Source organism: Letharia lupina (assembly GCF_014066315.1).
Source record: "Letharia lupina isolate WasteWater1 chromosome Unknown contig_12, whole genome shotgun sequence".
In the NCBI taxonomy this organism is placed as follows: domain Eukaryota; kingdom Fungi; phylum Ascomycota; class Lecanoromycetes; order Lecanorales; family Parmeliaceae; genus Letharia; species Letharia lupina.
Genome location: NW_023502981.1, coordinates 885,888 through 904,566, shown reverse-complemented (window position 1 = coordinate 904,566; position 18,679 = coordinate 885,888). Strand labels below are relative to the sequence as shown.

At 50.5% G+C, this 18,679-nt stretch overlaps 6 protein-coding genes across 6 annotated transcripts; 2 read left to right on the top strand and 4 right to left on the bottom strand.

The window, feature by feature from the left end:
* Positions 1-98: 98 nt before the first annotated feature.
* Positions 99-685, top strand: HO133_001301 (uncharacterized protein; the record flags this gene model as incomplete). The annotated part of the gene is made up of 4 exons (XM_037292231.1): positions 99-118; positions 183-215; positions 321-578; positions 643-685. 4 exons carry the CDS (start codon positions 99-101, stop codon positions 683-685), a joined length of 354 nt encoding a protein of 117 aa, XP_037151650.1.
* A 62-nt stretch (positions 686-747) lies between these two features.
* On the bottom strand, positions 748-2,642 carry HO133_001300 (uncharacterized protein; the record flags this gene model as incomplete). The annotated part of the gene is made up of 3 exons (XM_037292230.1): positions 748-1,361; positions 1,411-2,568; positions 2,636-2,642. 3 exons carry the CDS (start codon positions 2,640-2,642, stop codon positions 748-750), a joined length of 1,779 nt encoding a protein of 592 aa, XP_037151649.1.
* A 232-nt stretch (positions 2,643-2,874) lies between these two features.
* Positions 2,875-5,641, top strand: HO133_001299 (uncharacterized protein; the record flags this gene model as incomplete). Its single annotated transcript, XM_037292229.1, has 15 exons — positions 2,875-2,937; positions 2,992-3,034; positions 3,100-3,187; positions 3,241-3,312; positions 3,367-3,400; positions 3,452-3,662; positions 3,721-3,812; positions 3,863-3,997; positions 4,049-4,075; positions 4,130-4,209; positions 4,609-4,732; positions 4,792-4,903; positions 4,976-5,416; positions 5,473-5,565; positions 5,622-5,641. 15 exons carry the CDS (start codon positions 2,875-2,877, stop codon positions 5,639-5,641), a joined length of 1,635 nt encoding a protein of 544 aa, XP_037151648.1.
* A 3,946-nt stretch (positions 5,642-9,587) lies between these two features.
* On the bottom strand, positions 9,588-14,119 carry HO133_001298 (uncharacterized protein; the record flags this gene model as incomplete). The annotated part of the gene is made up of 2 exons (XM_037292228.1): positions 9,588-13,021; positions 13,078-14,119. The coding sequence occupies 2 exons, from the start codon at positions 14,117-14,119 to the stop codon at positions 9,588-9,590; spliced, it is 4,476 nt and encodes a 1,491-aa protein (XP_037151647.1).
* Positions 14,120-14,527: 408 nt separating this feature from the next.
* On the bottom strand, positions 14,528-15,913 carry HO133_001297 (uncharacterized protein; the record flags this gene model as incomplete). Its single annotated transcript, XM_037292227.1, has 6 exons — positions 14,528-14,719; positions 14,770-14,879; positions 14,926-15,282; positions 15,334-15,483; positions 15,541-15,664; positions 15,770-15,913. The coding sequence occupies 6 exons, from the start codon at positions 15,911-15,913 to the stop codon at positions 14,528-14,530; spliced, it is 1,077 nt and encodes a 358-aa protein (XP_037151646.1).
* A 592-nt stretch (positions 15,914-16,505) lies between these two features.
* On the bottom strand, positions 16,506-18,323 carry HO133_001296 (uncharacterized protein; the record flags this gene model as incomplete). Its single annotated transcript, XM_037292226.1, has 6 exons — positions 16,506-17,023; positions 17,074-17,413; positions 17,462-17,600; positions 17,652-18,094; positions 18,149-18,199; positions 18,255-18,323. 6 exons carry the CDS (start codon positions 18,321-18,323, stop codon positions 16,506-16,508), a joined length of 1,560 nt encoding a protein of 519 aa, XP_037151645.1.
* Positions 18,324-18,679: the final 356 nt, after the last annotated feature.

Below are 18,679 nucleotides of genomic sequence, written 5' to 3'. Positions count from 1 at the left end.
AACCAATGAAACTCTAGCTTTAAATCTCAGGAACATCTTTGAGTCGATTACCTTCACACGACGAAACCACAGTGCAGTGAGTCCTCCCTTTATAGAAGATGGCGGACGCAAAGATCCAGTATGTGACTCATCCACGTGCTTTATGACGTCAGCTCAAGTAGTCGAGGCTAACAACGCTACAGAGACTTGTTGAACAAGCCTCGTATGGAGCTCACGTACGTCTACCTTGCACCCATCTAATTCTACTCAGCGGCTCCTCTTCTTTCCGCTACCGCCGCTGCTGCCTGGCCAATAATGAAGTCATACTGACAATCACGCAGCGAGTACGAAATCTCCGTCCTTGAAGAGCACGAGTTCACCTCCGGCCCACTCTCTATCCTACAGACCGCCGTCCGCTCGCACACCCAAGTCCTGATATCTTGCCGCAACAACCGGAAACTGTTGGCGAGGGTGAAGGCATTTGATAGGCATTGCAATATGGTGTTGGAAAATGTGAAGGAGATGTGGACAGAGACGCCTAGGATATCAGGGGGAAAGAAGGGCAGGCCAGTCAACAAGGACAGGTTCATAAGCAAGATGTGAGCACTTCCCCAGTCTCCAATGATTGGTGGTCATGAGAAGGAGAGTAACGCTGGTTTCTAGGTTCCTGAGGGGTGATTCGGTAATTCTGGTGTTATTAAGTTGATCTGCTCAAAGCGTTCAAAAGCACAGTATGATACAGACTCCCACGATATTCCGACAGCACTCTTACAGGGCTCCCGCAATGCCGGTCAGGAATATGCTCAGTCCATGGGCTCCTGGATCTGGTACTTCTTCGAATCCTGTACCACCAACATAAACAGATCTCCCCAAACTTGCTTTCATTCCTTTCGTCTTGTCGGCGCCCTCCTTTGCAGCCTCGGCAGCTTTCTGAACATTCCCTGTCTTCTTGAGCACATCCACAAATGGAGCCAAGGCATCCATCAAAGTCCGATCTCCCGGTTGCGCTGGGGTATATTTGCCGAGGCCTTCGATTGACATTGCAAGAGCTTTCGCCCAGATTTCTGTTGTGACTGGAGTGGGCGACGACGAATCCTGACTTCTCACGTTGGAAGCCAATGAATTGAGGAAGATGGCGTACAGAGCGCCAGAAGTGCCATCCATGTTCTGTTCCACAGTCGGCACAATCTTCGCGAAAGTCATCATGGCATCGTGGGATGACAAGCTAGGCAGCACCCTGAGGACTGCCTCCGCTCCACGTTTGAGGCCGAGACCGCAATCGCCGTCTCCAACGACGCTATCGTATCTGGTAACTTCGGCCTCGGCCGCTATGAGCTTATTGAGTGCAGGCTCCAAGGCCTTCCGCAAACTCGTTGGATCGACTGTGCGTTGTCAGTCTGCGAAATCCTTGCACGAAAGGATGTGACTCACGCTTCAGATTGCTTGGCTCTGTCTCATCTTCCTCTTCTTCGGTCTTCTCTGGTGCCGGCTTATACGTCTTCTCCCACGTATCCCCTGTCACACACCTCGGCCACCCTATCGCATTCACGGGTGCGTCTATAAGGTCGAGTAACGACTTACCTGTGCCAAGGCCTGTGTCCGCCAATCTGAGAACGGAAACAATGAAGCCAGGTCCATCCAGGCTTCCAAAAAGCGTTCCCGATATTATTCTCCGGGGCTTCAATTCATATTTATTCTCCAGCTGTGTCGTGACTTCGGCTGTGATGGCGCCAAGTTCCAAGTTGCTCACTCCACCAAAATTGTTGATCAGCAATACTGTCTCATCGGTCTTAACCATTCTCACATATGCCCGGTTTTTGTCGCTTTGATCGAGCATTTGGCTGAGCATGATCTTCACTAAGCCTGGCAAATCTGTTTTGACTTTCTCGCATCCAGGTTCATTGTGTATTCCCATCCCAATCTCTACCAGGCCTGGTCCCAATCTCTCTTCTTCTTCCCTTGCTTCTTCGATGCCATGTCCGGGCACATGCACCCTGCTCAAACTAGCTCCCAGACTGACCAGGTTATGGACCACCAGCCTTCCCACCCTCGCACAATCCTCCAGCCCAACACCCCGCTCAGCTAACGCGCCGCAGATCTTCACCACCAACGCCGTTCCTGACAAACCTCTTCGGCCAACCTTACCCCCTTTCGCGCGCCCGACGCCCACATCATCCCCTACGACTACCATTTCTACCTTCTTCCCCAACGCCCGCGCCTTTTCAACCCCCATGCCGAAGTTCAGCACATCACCTGTATAATTCGTCGCGATCACAAGCACACCTTTGCTCTCCGGCGGCAGCCTATGCTGCAAGCACGTTCTCACTTGTTCAGCGCCTGGAGAAGCAAAAATGGTGCCGGCGACGCAAGCAGTGAGGAGACCGTCGCCTACGAAGCCAGCGAATCCGGGTTCATGGCCAGAACCACCGCCGCAAACGACGGAAACGTTGTGAGGTTGGGAGAGAGAAGAGGGGTTACGGTACACAATTTTGTTGGGAGTGTCGAGCAGCAGAGATGGATTTGTCAGGGTGAGGGAACGGAGGGAGGAAAGTACGGCATGGGTGGGATCGGTGAGGTAGTGCTTTGCTGCTGGGACGAGATGTCAGCACCAGGGCAATTGGGAAAGAGATGTGCTACAGCCCCGTGAACGACATACCAGACATGTTTATGAGAGCCAATATGGATAGCCGTTATGAAAAGGAGAGTATGGAGAGAAAACGGGAGGCATGAGGCAGCAAAATGTCTCTTCCTTCAAGCCATGGCGGGCCATTTGTCTCTCGAATGCGGGGAAGATGTGGGGCTCGTGGGGCTCAAGCAGCTCTCGGCAAAGCTTCCCCATTGGTTACATCGACGTAATGACATCGAGTCTCAGGTACTCTTTGCTTCTATCTATCAATGTATGTCATCGCGTTGACTCGACCTTCTTTTGCTAAGCCGTTGAAAACTCTAGCAGCTAGTGTACATTATTTCCGTGCATCCCTGCTGATGGACCCATGCTGACTTTGCTCGAAGCTTGCCGTTACACGCGCGATGCATATCCAATCGATACCCATGTGTAAGATGAACGGCTGGAGCATTACCTCCTGAATTGAACTTGACTAAAGTACATTGGTCTTCTAGGGACTGGATCTAGCAACAATTACGCCTATCTTGTGAGAGACGACAAGACGAATGATGCCGTTATCATTGATCCAGCGAATCCGCCGGAGTGTGTTCGGTCCTATGGAAGCCATGGGGCCATTGTCTGACAAATTCTTGCAGGGTAGCTCCTGTAGTCAAGGAACAGGTTGATGCTGGGAAGATCAACCTGACTGCGATAGTGAATACTCATCAGTGAGCCTGGCTCCACCCAGTAAGCCAACGAAGATACTTATACACATGCCACAGCCACTGGGACCATGCTGGAGGAAACAAGAAGATGGTCGGCGATTCATTTGAATAGCTACAATCCATTACTTACGACTCCGGTTAGCTCGCTCAATTCAAAGACCTCCCCGTCATCGGCGGCAAAGACTGTGAAGCAGTTACTCGGACACCCAAACACGACGAGACCTTCAAGATCGGTTCCGGAATCACAGTCAAGGCTTTACATACGCCATGCCATACACAAGACAGCATTTGCTGGTTCATGGAAGACGATTCAGAGAAGGTGGTTTTCACTGGAGATACATTGTTTATCGGAGGTTGGTAAATTCCAGGCTTGAGATGGGACTGAACGCGATATTGATGAATGGTGTCTAGGGTGCGGAAGATTCTTCGAGGGTACCCCAGCTGAGATGCATACGGCGCTGAACAAGACGCTGTCGGCGCTGCCGAATGATACTAAGGTCTATGTGAGTATTCGCGAGTCATGGAACCAAAGGCTGGGATGCTGATCGAGTAGCCTGGCCACGAATACACAAAGCAGAACGTCAAGTTCTTGGCTAGCGTGCTGCAAACAGAGCCCGTGAAGAAGCTGCAGACCTTTGCAGAGAACAACGAGCAGACGCAGGGAAAGTTTACGATTGGGGATGAGAAGGTAGGATTCAGGGTCCTTGCTTCCTACATACCGAAGGCTGATCAGGAAAAGGAATATAATGTGTTCATGAAATTAAATGTGAGCGGTTGCCTTTGGGCATGAAGGCAATGAATCTGTGCTAATCTGCCACAGGATCCAACCGTTCAGAAGGCAACAGGCAAAACAGATGCTGTCGATGTCATGGAGGCGCTTAGGGAGATGAAGAACAGCATGTGAATACAGTAAAACTCAATTGGTCTGCGTTTCTCCGAATTTGGGTATATGACTGATTTGGTATCGATGGATAGGCCTGCGCCAGAAAAAGCGAACTTGTAATATTCAACATTAGCGGGTTTGTGTACTATCACACTCAAAACCTCATAGAGATCCTCGGAATATTCTTCTGAGACTTGCAATATGTATATTAACCCCTCATGACGTCAGTTCGTTTTGGGCAGCTCTGCAGTCCTTAGATGTCTTGCTCTTTTGCTTGATCAGTTCATTCCCAATTTCCATATACTTTCCACAGATGCACAACACTTGGACTAGGACAATCAACAAGCCAAAACTCACTCGATTGTGATTTTCAAAGCCGCTCTTGTTTGCACAAAGGTTCGCTAGCAACATCTTAGCAATCCAGAAAATCGCGTCATCATCTTCGTCATGAGTGCAACGGAGAACGTCACGAACGACGCCCAAGGGAATCCAATCACGACGAAGAGCCAAGTGCTAGAGACAGGGGCGGCAGCCGGACAGGTCTCGACATTCTGTCACTCTAGAGAGATCTTACCTACTAACAATTCGCGCCTCGTCAGAGTTTCGGCCCCATCAAAGCTATATGCGCCCATCTTCATGCCTTCCATGTCTACGCCTCTGACCCTCAACGTTGCGTTGAGGCAAACCACTACTGCTCGCACCTGAATGAAGGTAAGCATCGATCTTTACTTCTCATTCTTCACGTCTCCCAGCTTCGCACATTGCTGACATATCGGCCCACAGACGTCCGCCAATGCCTCATCTACGATACCCCTGCGCCCAACGCCCGTCTTATTGGCGTCGAATACATGATCTCAGCCACCCTCTATAAGACCCTGTCACAGTCCGAGCGCAAGCTCTGGCACTCTCACGTCTTCGAGGTCAAAAGCGGTATGCTGATCATGCCGGGGCCGGAAGGATTGCCAACGGGAATATGGGAGGAGGCAGAGACCAAGGAGATGGAGGATGTGGTGGGGTTGTATGGGAAGACGTATCATTTCTGGCAGGTGGATAGAGGGGACAAGTTGCCGTTGGGAGGGCCGGAGTTGATGATGAGTTTCACGGGTGAGGGACAGCAGGAGGGGTTGAGTGAGTTGATTGGGGAGAGGGATAGCAGGTTCAAGGTCTCGAGCAAGCAAAAGAGGGACAAGAGGGCGTATATTGAAGAGCCAGAGGTTCATGAGGGTACGGGGGATATGCGAGATTTTTCGTGATTGTGTACGCTGACAACCATGATGCAGATGCGGATCGCGTATGGAAGGACTCTTCCGCCAGCGAAGACAGCAAACAGCAACCCGCTGGCGCCACCAGCGATGAGACTTCTCTCCTCAAAGGTATACACCTCTTAACATCTTCCGCTCTAGACCACCGCTTAGCTGACATTTCCCAGGCACCCACTCACCCACTTAAACTGTCCCCTCTCACTCGCGGATCTCGTACGATTGTAACAACATGTTTCCTCCAACTCCCCTCTACCAAGCAAAAAGCAAGGCGTCGAATCCATTGAAGGGCCGAGCGGGGGCCGGAGGAGTCTTGCAAGCAAGATGGGTTTCAATTTTGCTTCACTGTCCACGCCTGCGCATCCTGTAAGGTGGTGATGGCAGGTTCTAGCTATCTTAGAAGCGTTGAGAGAGATGGTACGACATGAGACATATGAAAACAATCATGATCCACATAGAATCTGGGCTTATAAGCCAATGCGATGGAATGAGACACATGGAAGAGATGAGGATCATATGGGTATCAAGGTCCGGAAGCAAAATCCCCCTCCCACCTAAAGACAGGCACCGCTTTTTGGTTTGAAATTTGAGCCACTTCCTCCATGATCTTAACAGTCTTAGGCGTCCGTCGCGCACCGAAGAGCCATTCATTAGAAATGAAAGGGCATGATAGACGTCGATAGCAAGGTTCCGGAGGAGAGTGCTACCGTCTAGGCATGTTGACAGATATGTTAGGGGCAAAGTACATAGATCTGTGACAGAGCACGATGAAGCGAAGTCGAAGAGAATTTCAGCGCGGTAGATAAAACCCCTTCGCGCTAATGGCACTAGTCCCTCGCTTCCGCCGAAGGTCTTGGCGTCCCACACATCTCCCGACAGCAACCTCAGATCGTCGCATCACCGACTTCAAGAACTTATTCGGCGCCGCCAACACAGTGAGACACTTCTCTCCTCCTATCGGTGACATGCGAGACCGTGGGCAAACCTTGCTGACTCCGTGTAAGCCTACAGACAACACCTCAATCCTCCGCTACTGCCAAGCGCGCACCGCAATCATGTCTCACGAATCAGTCTGGTACTCAAGACCTCGCGGGTACGGGAAAGGGGCTCGCTCTTGGTACTATACTCTTCATATCCTCCCCCTCTCTTCTCCTACATATACTCAGCTCCTGGGTCCCATCTCGAGCTCGGCGAGATAGCGCCTTCAAATGTCTTACCACAGAGCTCGTATGTGGAAACAGATGCTGACAACTAGATGGTACAGCCGTATCTGCACCCACCCCGCCGGTCTTATTCGCAAGTACGGCTTGAACATCTGCCGTCAGTGCTTCAGGGAAAAGTCTTCGGATATCGGCTTCACAAAAGTAAGAGAGTTCATGACCCACACAGCGAGCCTGGGCGGAGCGGGGACCAATAGGAGATATAGCTAACGCGTTGGACCTGCAGCACCGATAGGTTAATGGAGCGATGAAGGTTGTATGGTGGATGCGTGGAGGGGGTTGGATGGAAGAGTAGTGGAGGCATACCAAGGAAAATGATGCTGGATCGATGCTTGAGGCGTACGGCTAGTCAGGCACGATAGACGAGAAAACATGATGCTTGCACATAAGCTCCCTTGAGCCAGATCGCACATCCTTCGCACAAATGACCGTGTCCTGCCTCCAAGTTTGATTTGTGGTCGAGCCGCCTACCTAAGGTCCCCCACTTCAGTTGTGGAGCTTCTTAGAGAGAGCATGACAGTCTCTGCTGGGGTCTCAAATGCCTTGAAAGTGAACTCACCGAAGTTGAGCAAATATTAGCAAGCACTAACTACTATCTGAAAGAAAGAAAAAAGATCCTGGACCTGGATCGAACCCATGACCAAAGGGCAAAAAGCTCAGGCTGGGGCCAACAATCTCAGAGCGTCGGTCTGTGAAAACCGCGGATCCCTCATTGTGATCATACCCTACGAAAACCCCAATGAAGGAATTTTATACCACAGCCCCGGAGGACGAAGCAAATGACCCTATCCTGTCTTAATATTTTGGGGTATAAATTTTGAAAAAAAACCCCCCTCAAAAATCAGTCAACCGCCGCTCGACTCCAAGCCAATCAACAAAAATGGCTCAGAGCATACGAGTACGCAGCTCCTACGGGAAACTCCAACGAACAGAAATCCCAGCACATCCCCGCGTGACGAACAGGTTTCTTCTGTCCTTCCCGGTTTGATCGCGCAGTGGCACGAACGGATGGAACTACCAGGGAACCCCCCGAATGGAGAAGATATTCGTCTAATGTGTTCCATCCCTCTTCCATCCCCCCTCCCCCCAACCTCCACTCCATCCAATCCCGTCTAATTCCCATCCCTCCCCTTTCCTTCCCATCCCTCTTCCATCAACCACCCAACAACCCCCCCTGTCTCTCTCTCCCAGCCCTCCTTCCCCCCCAAAAAAAGGACACAAATCACAACCCACCCTCCGCCTACAGACTCTTACTCCCCATTTCGACCCACCCACACGCACGCACGCACGCACGCACGCACGCACCAACCACCCAAGGCAGTTCAGAGCTCTGGCGAAGCGTCATTCGAAGACGGTAGTGGTAGTGGCTTTGTCAACCCCGTCCGCCAGGGGAGATGACGTCCATCAACCTCGTTCGCCAGAGGAGATAATATCTATCGAAGTAAAAGAGTAATTACTCGTTAGAAAATAAATCTTGAAAATACGTATAAGTTATAGCAGCGAACTGCGGTTTTTATAAGGCGAGTGAATCACGCTTCTACGATTGGAGAGTGAGGAGATTTTGTTTCGGGATAGAAACGGTCGATGATCCCCTATACCTTAAAGGTATATACTCGTGATGATGCGGCGGTCTCTGATGGAATTTTATCAACCTCGTCCGTCAGGGGCGATAATATTTATCGGAGCGAAAGGGGTGATTTTTTATTAGGAAACGTATCTTGAAATACGTATAAGTAGTAGCTGCGAACTGCGGTTTTTACAAGGCGAGTGAATTATACTTCTACGATTAAAGAGTGAGAAGATTTTATTTCGAGGTAAAAACGATCGATAATCCTCTATATATTAAAAGACATATACTTATGATAATACGGCGGTCCCTAATAAAGTTCTATTAACCTCGTCCGCCAGGGGAGATAACATCTATCGAAGTAAGAGGGCCATCAGGAGAGATAACGTCCATCGAAGCGAAAGAGTAATTACTCGTCAGGAAACGTTTCTTGAAATACGTATAAATTATAATTACAAGCTGCTGTTTTTATTAGACGTATAAACCACGCTTCTACAATTAAAGAGTAAGGATTTTTTATCTTAGATAAAATCGGTTAATAATCTTCTATACGTCAAATATACTCGTATATACTCTTAATAGTGTAGCGGTCCCTAATAAAATTCCATCAACCCCGTCCGCTAGGGGAGATGATGTCTATCGAAGCGAAAGGGTGGTTGCTGTTAAGATTTACTACAGCACCTGTGTTGAAGCTACCCCATATGGTGGCAAATAGGGGTATAAGTAGCCCACTCAGCACTCTAATAGCTACCTAATCAATCAATCCTTCATATGTTTCCAACAGTTGCTCGTCAGGAAACATATCTTAAAAATACGTATAAATTATAACTACGAGCTGCTATTTTTACAAGACAATAAATCACACTTCTACGATTGGAGAGTAAGAACCTTTCATCTTAGATAAAATCGGTCAATGATCCCCTATACGCCAAAGGTACGTACACGCCAAAGATACGTACTCGCCAAAGGTACGTACTCACTCGTCATGGTGCGACGGTCCCTGATGGAATTCTATAATGGGCGCCCATTCTATAATCCTTCCTGTAATACTATTCGCTATCGCTATCCCTACGCCCCGAACAACGACCGTAACGAACCAACGCCGGACTTCATAAAGTCCGTCACTCCCCTTCGCACCCGTATCAGTGCATCGCCAATCGACGCGAAAAGTAAACGACGCTCTCAAAGCCATCCAACATGCGTTTGTCCTAAAGTAACGAAAGCTTCCCCTGCAGTGCACCCTTTTCGGCCACGTGGACGCAGAATGAGAGCCCAAGCTTTCCAAGCCTCCATTCTTCGCCGGATGTGAAATCCATCTTCCAACGATGCATAACAGCTTTGGCGCCGGCTCAGCCGAACCCGTTCAACGGACTCGCAAAATCGGAACTCCCGTCATCGCTTCCACGGCTCTTCTCCACTGGACTTGTTCGTCTTCCCGCCTCTTTCTCACTGTTGCTCTGACTGTACTCACTGATATTCAGACTCCGATCCTCTGATCCACGCAAATCCCAAGTACGCTCTTCCTTTTCTCCACTCTCTGTCTCAACGGCTACATATACTTTTGCCGTGAGTGGTGAAGGAGTCGTGCATACCATCTCACTGTGCGGTCCTTCCTCCATCAGCGGCGCAACCTGAGCCAATTGACTCTCGGCGATGATAGCCCTCCTCTTCCAAAAGTCTGGACTTTCTTCTTGCACTTCCTGGACGTCGGTCTTGATGTCTGCGCTCTCCCATCCATTGATCTGAGCCACTCGACTTTCCGCGACGATAGCTCGCCTCTTCCAAGAATCCGGGCTATCTCCCTGCATATCCCGGACACCACCCGCCTGCTTTTCACCATCCTCCTGCTTGACAGACTCAGGCCTCTCTGTTGGTTCTGTATAGCCCGGATACATCATCTCGCTCTCCCACGACCTATCGGACAACTGCTTCAACCCCGACAACCTCCTCTCCGCCAACTCAGCCCTCATTTTCCAAAGGCTCAATTCTCTCTTCGCCTTCCGAACTTCGTTATGCAGACCGCCTTTCCCAAAGCTCCCTTTCGCTTTGACTCCAGCGGCGACGGGATTGCCACCCTGAACTTCTTCCAATGCTTCAATCCTACGGTCTTTTGCTTCCTTTTCTTCGCCCACCTGCTGCAGAAGGCGTTGAAGGCGGCAGATTTCGGCGTACATTGTTGCGTTGAGGGAGGCGTGACGCTCGAGAGGTTTAAGGGCCTCACTGGCATTTAGATAACTGTTGGAGCGAGTAGGGGAATCTTTTGGGTTAACGTAGATATTGAGAGATGGAGAGTCGGGGCGAGAAGGAGAGACGGGGCGAGCAAGCTCCGCAAACGATATAGTGCGGTTATGGACACGGCGGATCTCTGGTGGTGATTCTTGGAGATATGTGCGTAGACGACGGAGCGACTCGGCTGAGCGCTGGTGGTGGTAGGCGTCGAGGAGTTGAGTCAATGGTTGCTTAGAGAATCCAATACCATTAGAGTTGACCATCATTTCGTCGTAAGTCTCTCCTTCGCCGTGGTTAGGTGAAGCTGGAGGGTTGGAGATGGTGTTTTTTTGCACGATCTCAGCATCCCGGTCTGTAATCATGCCGAAGCCTGAGTTGCGCTTGGCAGTATGTACTTGCGGTGCAGCTCGCTTCGGTGGAGAAAGGGATCGGCATTCCCTACTACGGCCAACCTCACGGACTGGTTTGGGAATGAGGGATTCTTTTGATACGTTGTTGCTCTCTGCAGAGAAGAACGGATCATCGAGACCAAGCATGGGAGACTTAGGCGAGGGTACGGAGTTGACAAAAGCGTAAATCCTAGGGATAGCCGTCTCCTTTGCGCGCTCGTTACTGCTGCGCATGGCTCTGGAAGCCTCGGCGAACCTTTGGGCAAGAAATCTGACCTTGTTGGGTCTAGGGCCGCCATCAGGCGCTTCAATTTGATCTAGTTGCGCTTCGCTTGCTTCCTGCGAGACATTGAATTTTGGAGGAGACATGTAGGTGTCAGCCTTAGCCTTGTATTCTGCTAGAGAAGCGTAGGTCTCGATAGGCTTCAGTGCAAGACGTTTTTCCATTGTCAATGATGATTGACGAGGTGGAAACATGGCTTTTTCATCTGTTTGCTTGGTTGGAGATGAAGGCCACTGCCCCGACTGGCGAGACGGAAAGATGGTCCGCTCTGCTGACTGACGGGTTTTGCGGCTTGAGAAAGAGTTCCTCGACGATTTTCTTGATGAGGTGTTGCGGCGAGGTGGATCGGGGCGCTCATTCCATGCAAATGGCCTTGAAGCCGCGTCAATGACACCGCCCTCAGGGCATGAAAAGGAGAGCTCTGCCCTTTGGGTGTCTCCAATGGGAGGGAGTGGCTTTCCCATGGATATCTGGAGTCGGGATTCATCTGACTCATGGCTATGTTCCGCAGGTGGCGCATCCCTCAGGGCCGTTTCAGGTGTCTTGCTCGATGAGCTGGAACTCTGGGTCCTTCGTGGTGTCTCCACAGCAGGATCTACTAGGCGAAGAAACCCTTTGCGTGAAGGGCTAGGCTTGATTTGAAGGGGTGGCAATATTGTACCCATCGCCATCTTCTCCATAGCAACATCTGAATGTGTACGATTCTCGACATCGAGCCCGATGTCATCCGCGAGTGACATGTTCGTCCCCTCCACAGACCGTAGCTTGGTAGTGACAGCGAATTCGTTGTCTCGTGCAGCGCGTTCAGCAACCCTAGTGTGGCCAGGATTGGGACTACCATGCTCTTCGCTAGCTGCAGGTAACCAGGTGTTGTTTGAGCCGTCATCCTCGGATGGACCAATTGCACCCCGCGACATCGGCGACCTGCTTGTCATTCGTATGTTGCTCTTCATTCTGACAGCCCCTCGAAATTCTTCCGGCAGAGTGCGTCCGCGCAAAATGTCAAGGAACCTCATGTCTTCTTCAGACGTTTTCATCGTGAGCCTGCTACCAGCGTGACTTGGCATCTTCTTGAGACGCCGCTTGCTTCCAGATTTCAGAGAAGAGTTGACGGTTTTATTGATATCCCGAAGTTGCTTGACGACATCAGGCCACACCAAAAGCAGCTGTTGCATGACGATTGCAGTGCGATTAGCTCGGTCAACAAATGCAGCTAGAGTAGCACTTTGGTCCAATTTCATGTCTGAATGCTTGCGCTTGTGCTTCCGGAACTTCTTTGCACTGTCCGTCTCAAGCGATGTGCGCGGACCTCCACCGTGACCTTCACCGCTACCGTGAATTGCACTATCAGTCAAGTTTCCGAGTAATAAGGGTCCCAAGACAACGCCTAGAGACCTGTAAGTCATGAGCTCTGATGGGGCCTGGTCTGAGTCGACGGAAGCGTTCTCCGCTTGTAGTTTGTCGGCTTCATTCCCAAGATAAGACACCAGACCCAAGACCGCTTGGATGAGATATAAGCGATAGTCGGAAGCAACGCTCGAGATTGCCAGCGCAATCATCTTGGCTCTGAGACTTACGAGGTCAGATTCGGAAAGTTCAGGATCATACTCGAAATTGGTCGTGACGTTGCGAAGCGCTTCGAAGAGCTCGACCGAGCCGAGTAAACCACCTGGCAGGTCAATGAGGACTCTCTTGAAGAACGAGGCGGCATCGGGTACTGTGTGCTCTATGTGCGAGGGAAGGAGACCTGATCCTACAGTCTGTTCAACCTTAGAAGGACTTCCAGCGTCTGCGTTGGAGAATTGATGATCATAAAAGTCATATAATGCGTTGACGATCGTGGTTTGACCGGACACGCGGAATATACCAGGTGCGTTACAGCCTGCGCAGTGCTTGAGTCAGCGTTGCGGACTTCTCACGACAGAACAAAGGACTCACCATGTTGATATAAGTACGTAGCTGTTGCTGAGAGACAGGTGGGAAGGGTGAGCCTGTCAACAGCAAAGTCGGGTGGAAGTATGAAAACGCTCAGTCCTCCAAGTCGGCTGAGTTCTTCAAGACTTTTGCCCTTCAGCACATTCTTATGACTATCGTCTGACAGGACAGGGATTCCCGCAAAGCTCTTCTTCTTTGATATGGGCTTGTAGGTGGTCTTGGCTTTGAGTGTGTAGGTTGAAGATGATCGTCGGAACAGCTTGCGTGCCAGCCAACCCTGGTGATGAGATTTGGTTGTGGTCTTTGTTTGGCTGTGGTTCTCGTCTATATCACCTTGAACGTCAGCATTTAGATGTGGGCCATGATCAGAGGGGCTGTGCAACGTACCATCTGGCTCTGCTTCTAGCCGAGGTAGTCCGTGCTTTTCGGCCAACTTGTTGTACTCATCTCGGTAAAATGAAGCCCCCATTGTACGTGAGCTACCAGAAGAGTCTGAGAAAACTCGATGACTGACGGTGCTCCAGGTCATGCTCGTGAGGCGAGACTCGGTGATCGATTCATCGGCGCCATCGTATGTTTGCACGTTTGCATGCTCTTGTGAGGACGTTGGCGCCAGAGGTTGAGGCGATGGTTGGTGAACATGAGGCCGTGGACGTTGAGATGGAACGATGATGACTTCGCGACCACCAAAGCGAGGAGGCGGTCTCCGCACGACGTTGGGCCTGACTCTATGATGTGATGGACCATGCGGGCCTGAAAGAGGGTCTCTTCGTGGCATGCACCCACCAGCCGAAGTTTCGGGCGACCACTCAAAGCTTTCGGCAGAAGAAGGCATGTTCCTTTCTGGGGATTGGAGCAGGCTTGAGTTGAGGAGCCCTTGTGTAACCTGAAGGTCAAAGGTGCTGGCTTTGCTGGATGGCAGTCTTGTGCGGCCGGGTATGACAAATGTATCGAGCGATGAGCGGCGTTGCGCTCTTGTTTGTGTTGAAGCTTGTCTCTGCTGCTCAGAGGGAGCAAAATAGGCAAAGCTTTTGGAGTATTGCATATTGATGTCTGTATGTATGCTGCATGATGAGAGCTAGGGGAGACGCGTTAATGAAAGCCATGATGGCCGATTGGTGGGATGATTGGGACGTTCCTGCTAGTTACGAGGTTCAAGTGAAAGTGAAATTGAGATCTGGGTGAAAATTTTGGATGTAGGTAAAAGTGAATGCGCGGTCCTGCCAATGATGAGTGAAGTCAATACGTTTTCACAATGACAACACCAGGGGACAATAGCGCTTGGTTTCAATTCTTTTCAATGCTACTGTGAGCGATCATGTTTTGCTTCCACCCATATTTATCCAGGTTGCTTCTATTTACCATGTCGTGACGCCGTAATGGGACTTTCCCCATGCCGCAGGGGATATAGAACACCAAGCAAATGCGCACAGGGCAGTCGCGGCCGTTCCGTTTATTGCTGTTTGCTATCGTCCCCTTCTCCTTCAAGAAGTATGTACTCGAGGATATCACTCAAGGTCAACAACCCAATCAACCGGTTGTCTTCATCTACCACAACCAGGCGATGCACCCGCGATTTTCGTATCGTGTCAAAGATCGTATCTAGACGGTCATCAATGTAGCACGTATAGATTCCCGGAAAGTCCTGCAACATTGTCAATACGGTACACTGACTCAGATATGGAACCTACAAACCTCTTGCCGTTTCTGAAGGGCTTCGCCGACATTGAGGTTGAGGTTGTCGTAGTTCGTATCTTTGATCAACGTGATGACATCTACAGCCTCGAATACGTTGGTGACAACGCCTACAAACGTTTAGCTTCCCCCATCACTAGGAATGTATCAAATTACCGTCGCTGTTCAGAATTGGCACACTGGATATCGCACTGTTAACAAGCTGGTGGATGACCTCAAAAACAGGCGTTTCCATCTTGGCAGTCTCAAGATTCTTGTACGTGCCAAGCTTGAGGTGCTTCAGCGGCTTACGCAGCAATTGGGTCTCTGAAACGTTGACCGCAACGAATTTCAGAATCCGATACTGAGTCACCACACTGACTACCATAGCACGTTTGGTCTCATCGTCGATGTCGACCAATGGTATCCGTCGCGCCCGAGATTCAAGCATGCGCCGACATGCCTCGTACAGCGGCTTTTGGGGATGTATGGAGACAGTCTCGAGAGGCTGGACGCCAATGGCCCTCTCGATGTCTTGCGGTGATATTAGTAGTGGATTGGCGTTGCCTTGATATTCCGACTTACCGCGTAAGCTGTTCAATTTGAATTGGTCAATGCGGCTCACAGCTTCAGGATTCTGCCAGTAGTATTGGATGAGATTGAGGTAGTCGGAAGTAGTCAAGAGTCCTGCGAAAGAGGATGTCTTCGAGTCCCAAAGGGGCGCGGAGACGATGCCTATCAGAGCTCAGCGTCCTTACAAGGTACACTCTGGGCTTGCAGGAGGCATATTACCATTCTGGATGAGGATAGTGAGGCTCTTCTTGACCAAGAGGGCAGTGTCAAAGATGATTAAGCGAAAGCTCAAGGGCAGGACATCATAGCTTGTCCTCACTTTGAGGAAGTCTCTTATTCTTTGCTGCAGTTAGTGGCGCTCCGTCAGCCTGTCAAATGGTCTCTGGTAGGCTGCGCAAGTACAGAGTCGCATATGTGCATCCAAAAAAAAACCAATAACGTTACATACCAAGCCGATCCTCTGGTCCCTTTCGATAGCGCTCTCGGGCTCAGCATGAGGCATTGGCTGGGATTGACCTCGTGGTCGCTGGCCCAACAGGTGTGATTTTCCTACGAGACCCTCGTGACCTGGATTGACGGGGAGACTAGCCATTTTTCTTCCCAGACTTCCCGGCGCAAGGTCAGTCGTTGAGACTTGAGAAAAGCTTGCCGGCCAACGCCCTTCTGCGGAATAACGCGGCCTGTCGGTTCTCTAACTTCCTTGGGTCTGAACTTGCGGTGACGAACTCTCAGACTCTGATTCGTGGCTGCTGATGGGCATATTGGGCCGATGCTACCGAACACTACTCGTCCTGCATACTTCGCATACTTTTTGGCTTGAATGGGGAAGACAAAGGTTTCTCGTGCGGTGATGGTGAGAAACAGAATTTGGGAGGGGGAAAAGGGTGATTCTCTTATCTCCACCTCTGTGTCAATTGGCTCGCTTCTCAACCAATCAGAACAAGAGCAATGAGTGTGTTCAAAAGGAAGGCCAGACAAGGAGTAGGAGGCATTAACACTACAGTACTCGATTCCTTAATTACGAACTACTCATACTAACTATGTGATTTTCGTTCCTGTGGATGGGCTTTTAATCAATCAAGTGTTTCTTCTTGCCGTTGCTGGTTCTTTGCCGAGGTTGCTTCGCTGTGTCACTCACAGTGCGAGTAATGTATTCAGACACCGAACACCTGAGCACGGAAGATCTATGATTTTGAGTCATGATCGTTGGACCACTCTTGAAAGCTCTTCTGCTTTTGCCTCGAATTCCAGTTCAGCTTCTCTGATATACTGCTGACCCAATCCTCATTCCTTCTGCCCTGTTGCATCACGTTCGCGAATGGGTACCTCGAAGCGGAGATGGTCACATAATCGCCAGGGCATAGCTCGATCCTGTCCGTCGTGAGCGTCCCTTCCAGGGTGATAGTAGTCAGATTCCTATCATACCTTTCTCTTCCATCAAAACTAGCCCAGGACGAAGTCCGAGCGTCGTAGGGCACGCCAACACGCAACACAACCGTGTCAGGTAGTATGATGGGTCTGAAATTCAGCGTGTGCGCGCAAATGGCAGTCACCAATATCACAGGGTTTTCAGGGTGGCATAAGGATCCTCCAGCAGCGAGGTTGTAGGCAGTGGAGCCTGTCGGAGTGGCTACGCAGACGCCGTCTGCCTGGACCGTCGTGAAATGCTCGTCGTCTCCGAAGATTTCAATGGAAGACATCGCTGATAACGCATTAGCGAAAGTCTGCAGTTTGAATTTCGTGGTCACTGACTAGGATTAGGGCCTCTGTCCACCACGATATCATTCAAGATCTCGTATGAGCCATCCGGCTTGTGCGTATAGTCGTTTTCGGCCTCTTCGCCTATCAGCTCCTCAACCAGATCTCGGTGCTGGCCTTTGCTCTGTGATCTCATGACCGTGCCCTCGAACCGCAGACGCAAACTCACGGTCACGCCGTCTTTGAAAGCCGAGGTCAGCGTTTCTCGAAAGCCTGAATAATCGAACTTGGTCAGGAAACCCAGAGAGCCCAATGAGAATGACAGGACCGGAGGTACAATTCTCTGGAAAAGCCAGCTGGCATAGAGGAGCGTGCCATCTCCGCCGAGCTTGATCTTTGTTAGATAGGATCTAGCAGGGACTTCAGGGTACAATACCGTTACAGCAAAGTCAAATGTAAGAGGGTGCTGTGCGCAAAGCTCGTTATTCCAATACTTCAGGCGACCTTCCCTTGATATGTCTGCGGAGATGATGCTCTTTGCGTCGAACTTGTGATTATGTTCCAGAGTGTCTTCAACGTATCTAAACAACATAAGCCCAAAGTATATTCTTCCTCGTACTCGGAAACCATACACAATGTACGGTGTGTCCCTCTCTTTTGACAGCAGCCATTCCACCATGTCCCTTGTGTACCCAATGAGCGACTCGTCATGCGCCTTCGTCAACAGAAATACCGTCTTGACCTTCAACCTTAGCCGCACACTGCCCAATCTCTTTGACAATTCTCGGACTCCATATGCCATATCAGCCAGCTGCCTCTTCGTGAGCATTCGAGACTGGGTAGCCGGCTCATTGTTGGTGGCGATTGCCTTGTCCGCTTTCGTATCTTCATTGATGTCTTGCAGACTGTTGGTATTTGATTTCCGGGATCGCCGCTGTTTTTCGAGAAGATGATGGACAAAGCATGCGGTATTCTCTCTTCTCTCTGCTGATTCTGAGCGACCTCCTAGGTTGGGATCTTCTGTGGTGACAAGGGAGGATCTGCGACGGTGGGCATTGTCTGCATCGAAGACTACCTACTTGGGTACTTCAGTGTGGGCGACGGACGTAAGGACAGGAATGAAGATTACCTCAAGAGCATGTTGGTACTCGGACTCGCTGGCGCTGGAGTCGCCATGGCTCTTCGCGTAGTTGTTAGCTTGCTTCTCCATGATTCGCTGACTATGCGCGACCTACTTCATCGCCACGGTGTTTTGCCTCGGGCAAGGTCGTGAAATCGAGTCGCGGAGGGGCACCATCAGACATTGCTCGATCCATAATGGCGTACCACCTGGAGAGTACTCGGAGGGAGCGATTGCGTTGAGGACCACGCTTGTCGCTCCTTTCACATAGAACATCCAAAGTTGCCTCCGAGGTTTCCAAGTCCCCCGAAGATCTGCCGTTCCCCCACCATTCATACGTAGAAAAGACTCGCACCCTCGCGCCTCACATCCTTCGATTCAATTTCGAAATTTCTAAACTTCGAAACGTTCGAGCGACGAAGTGAAGGCCAGTTTGACGCAGGGTATGCTGACTGCATATTCGGTTGTCGCTTGAAGAAGAATCTACAACGGATCTATTCGGCGTCGGGTAACTTGTTTCGATGCTGCACGCCGTCGGCG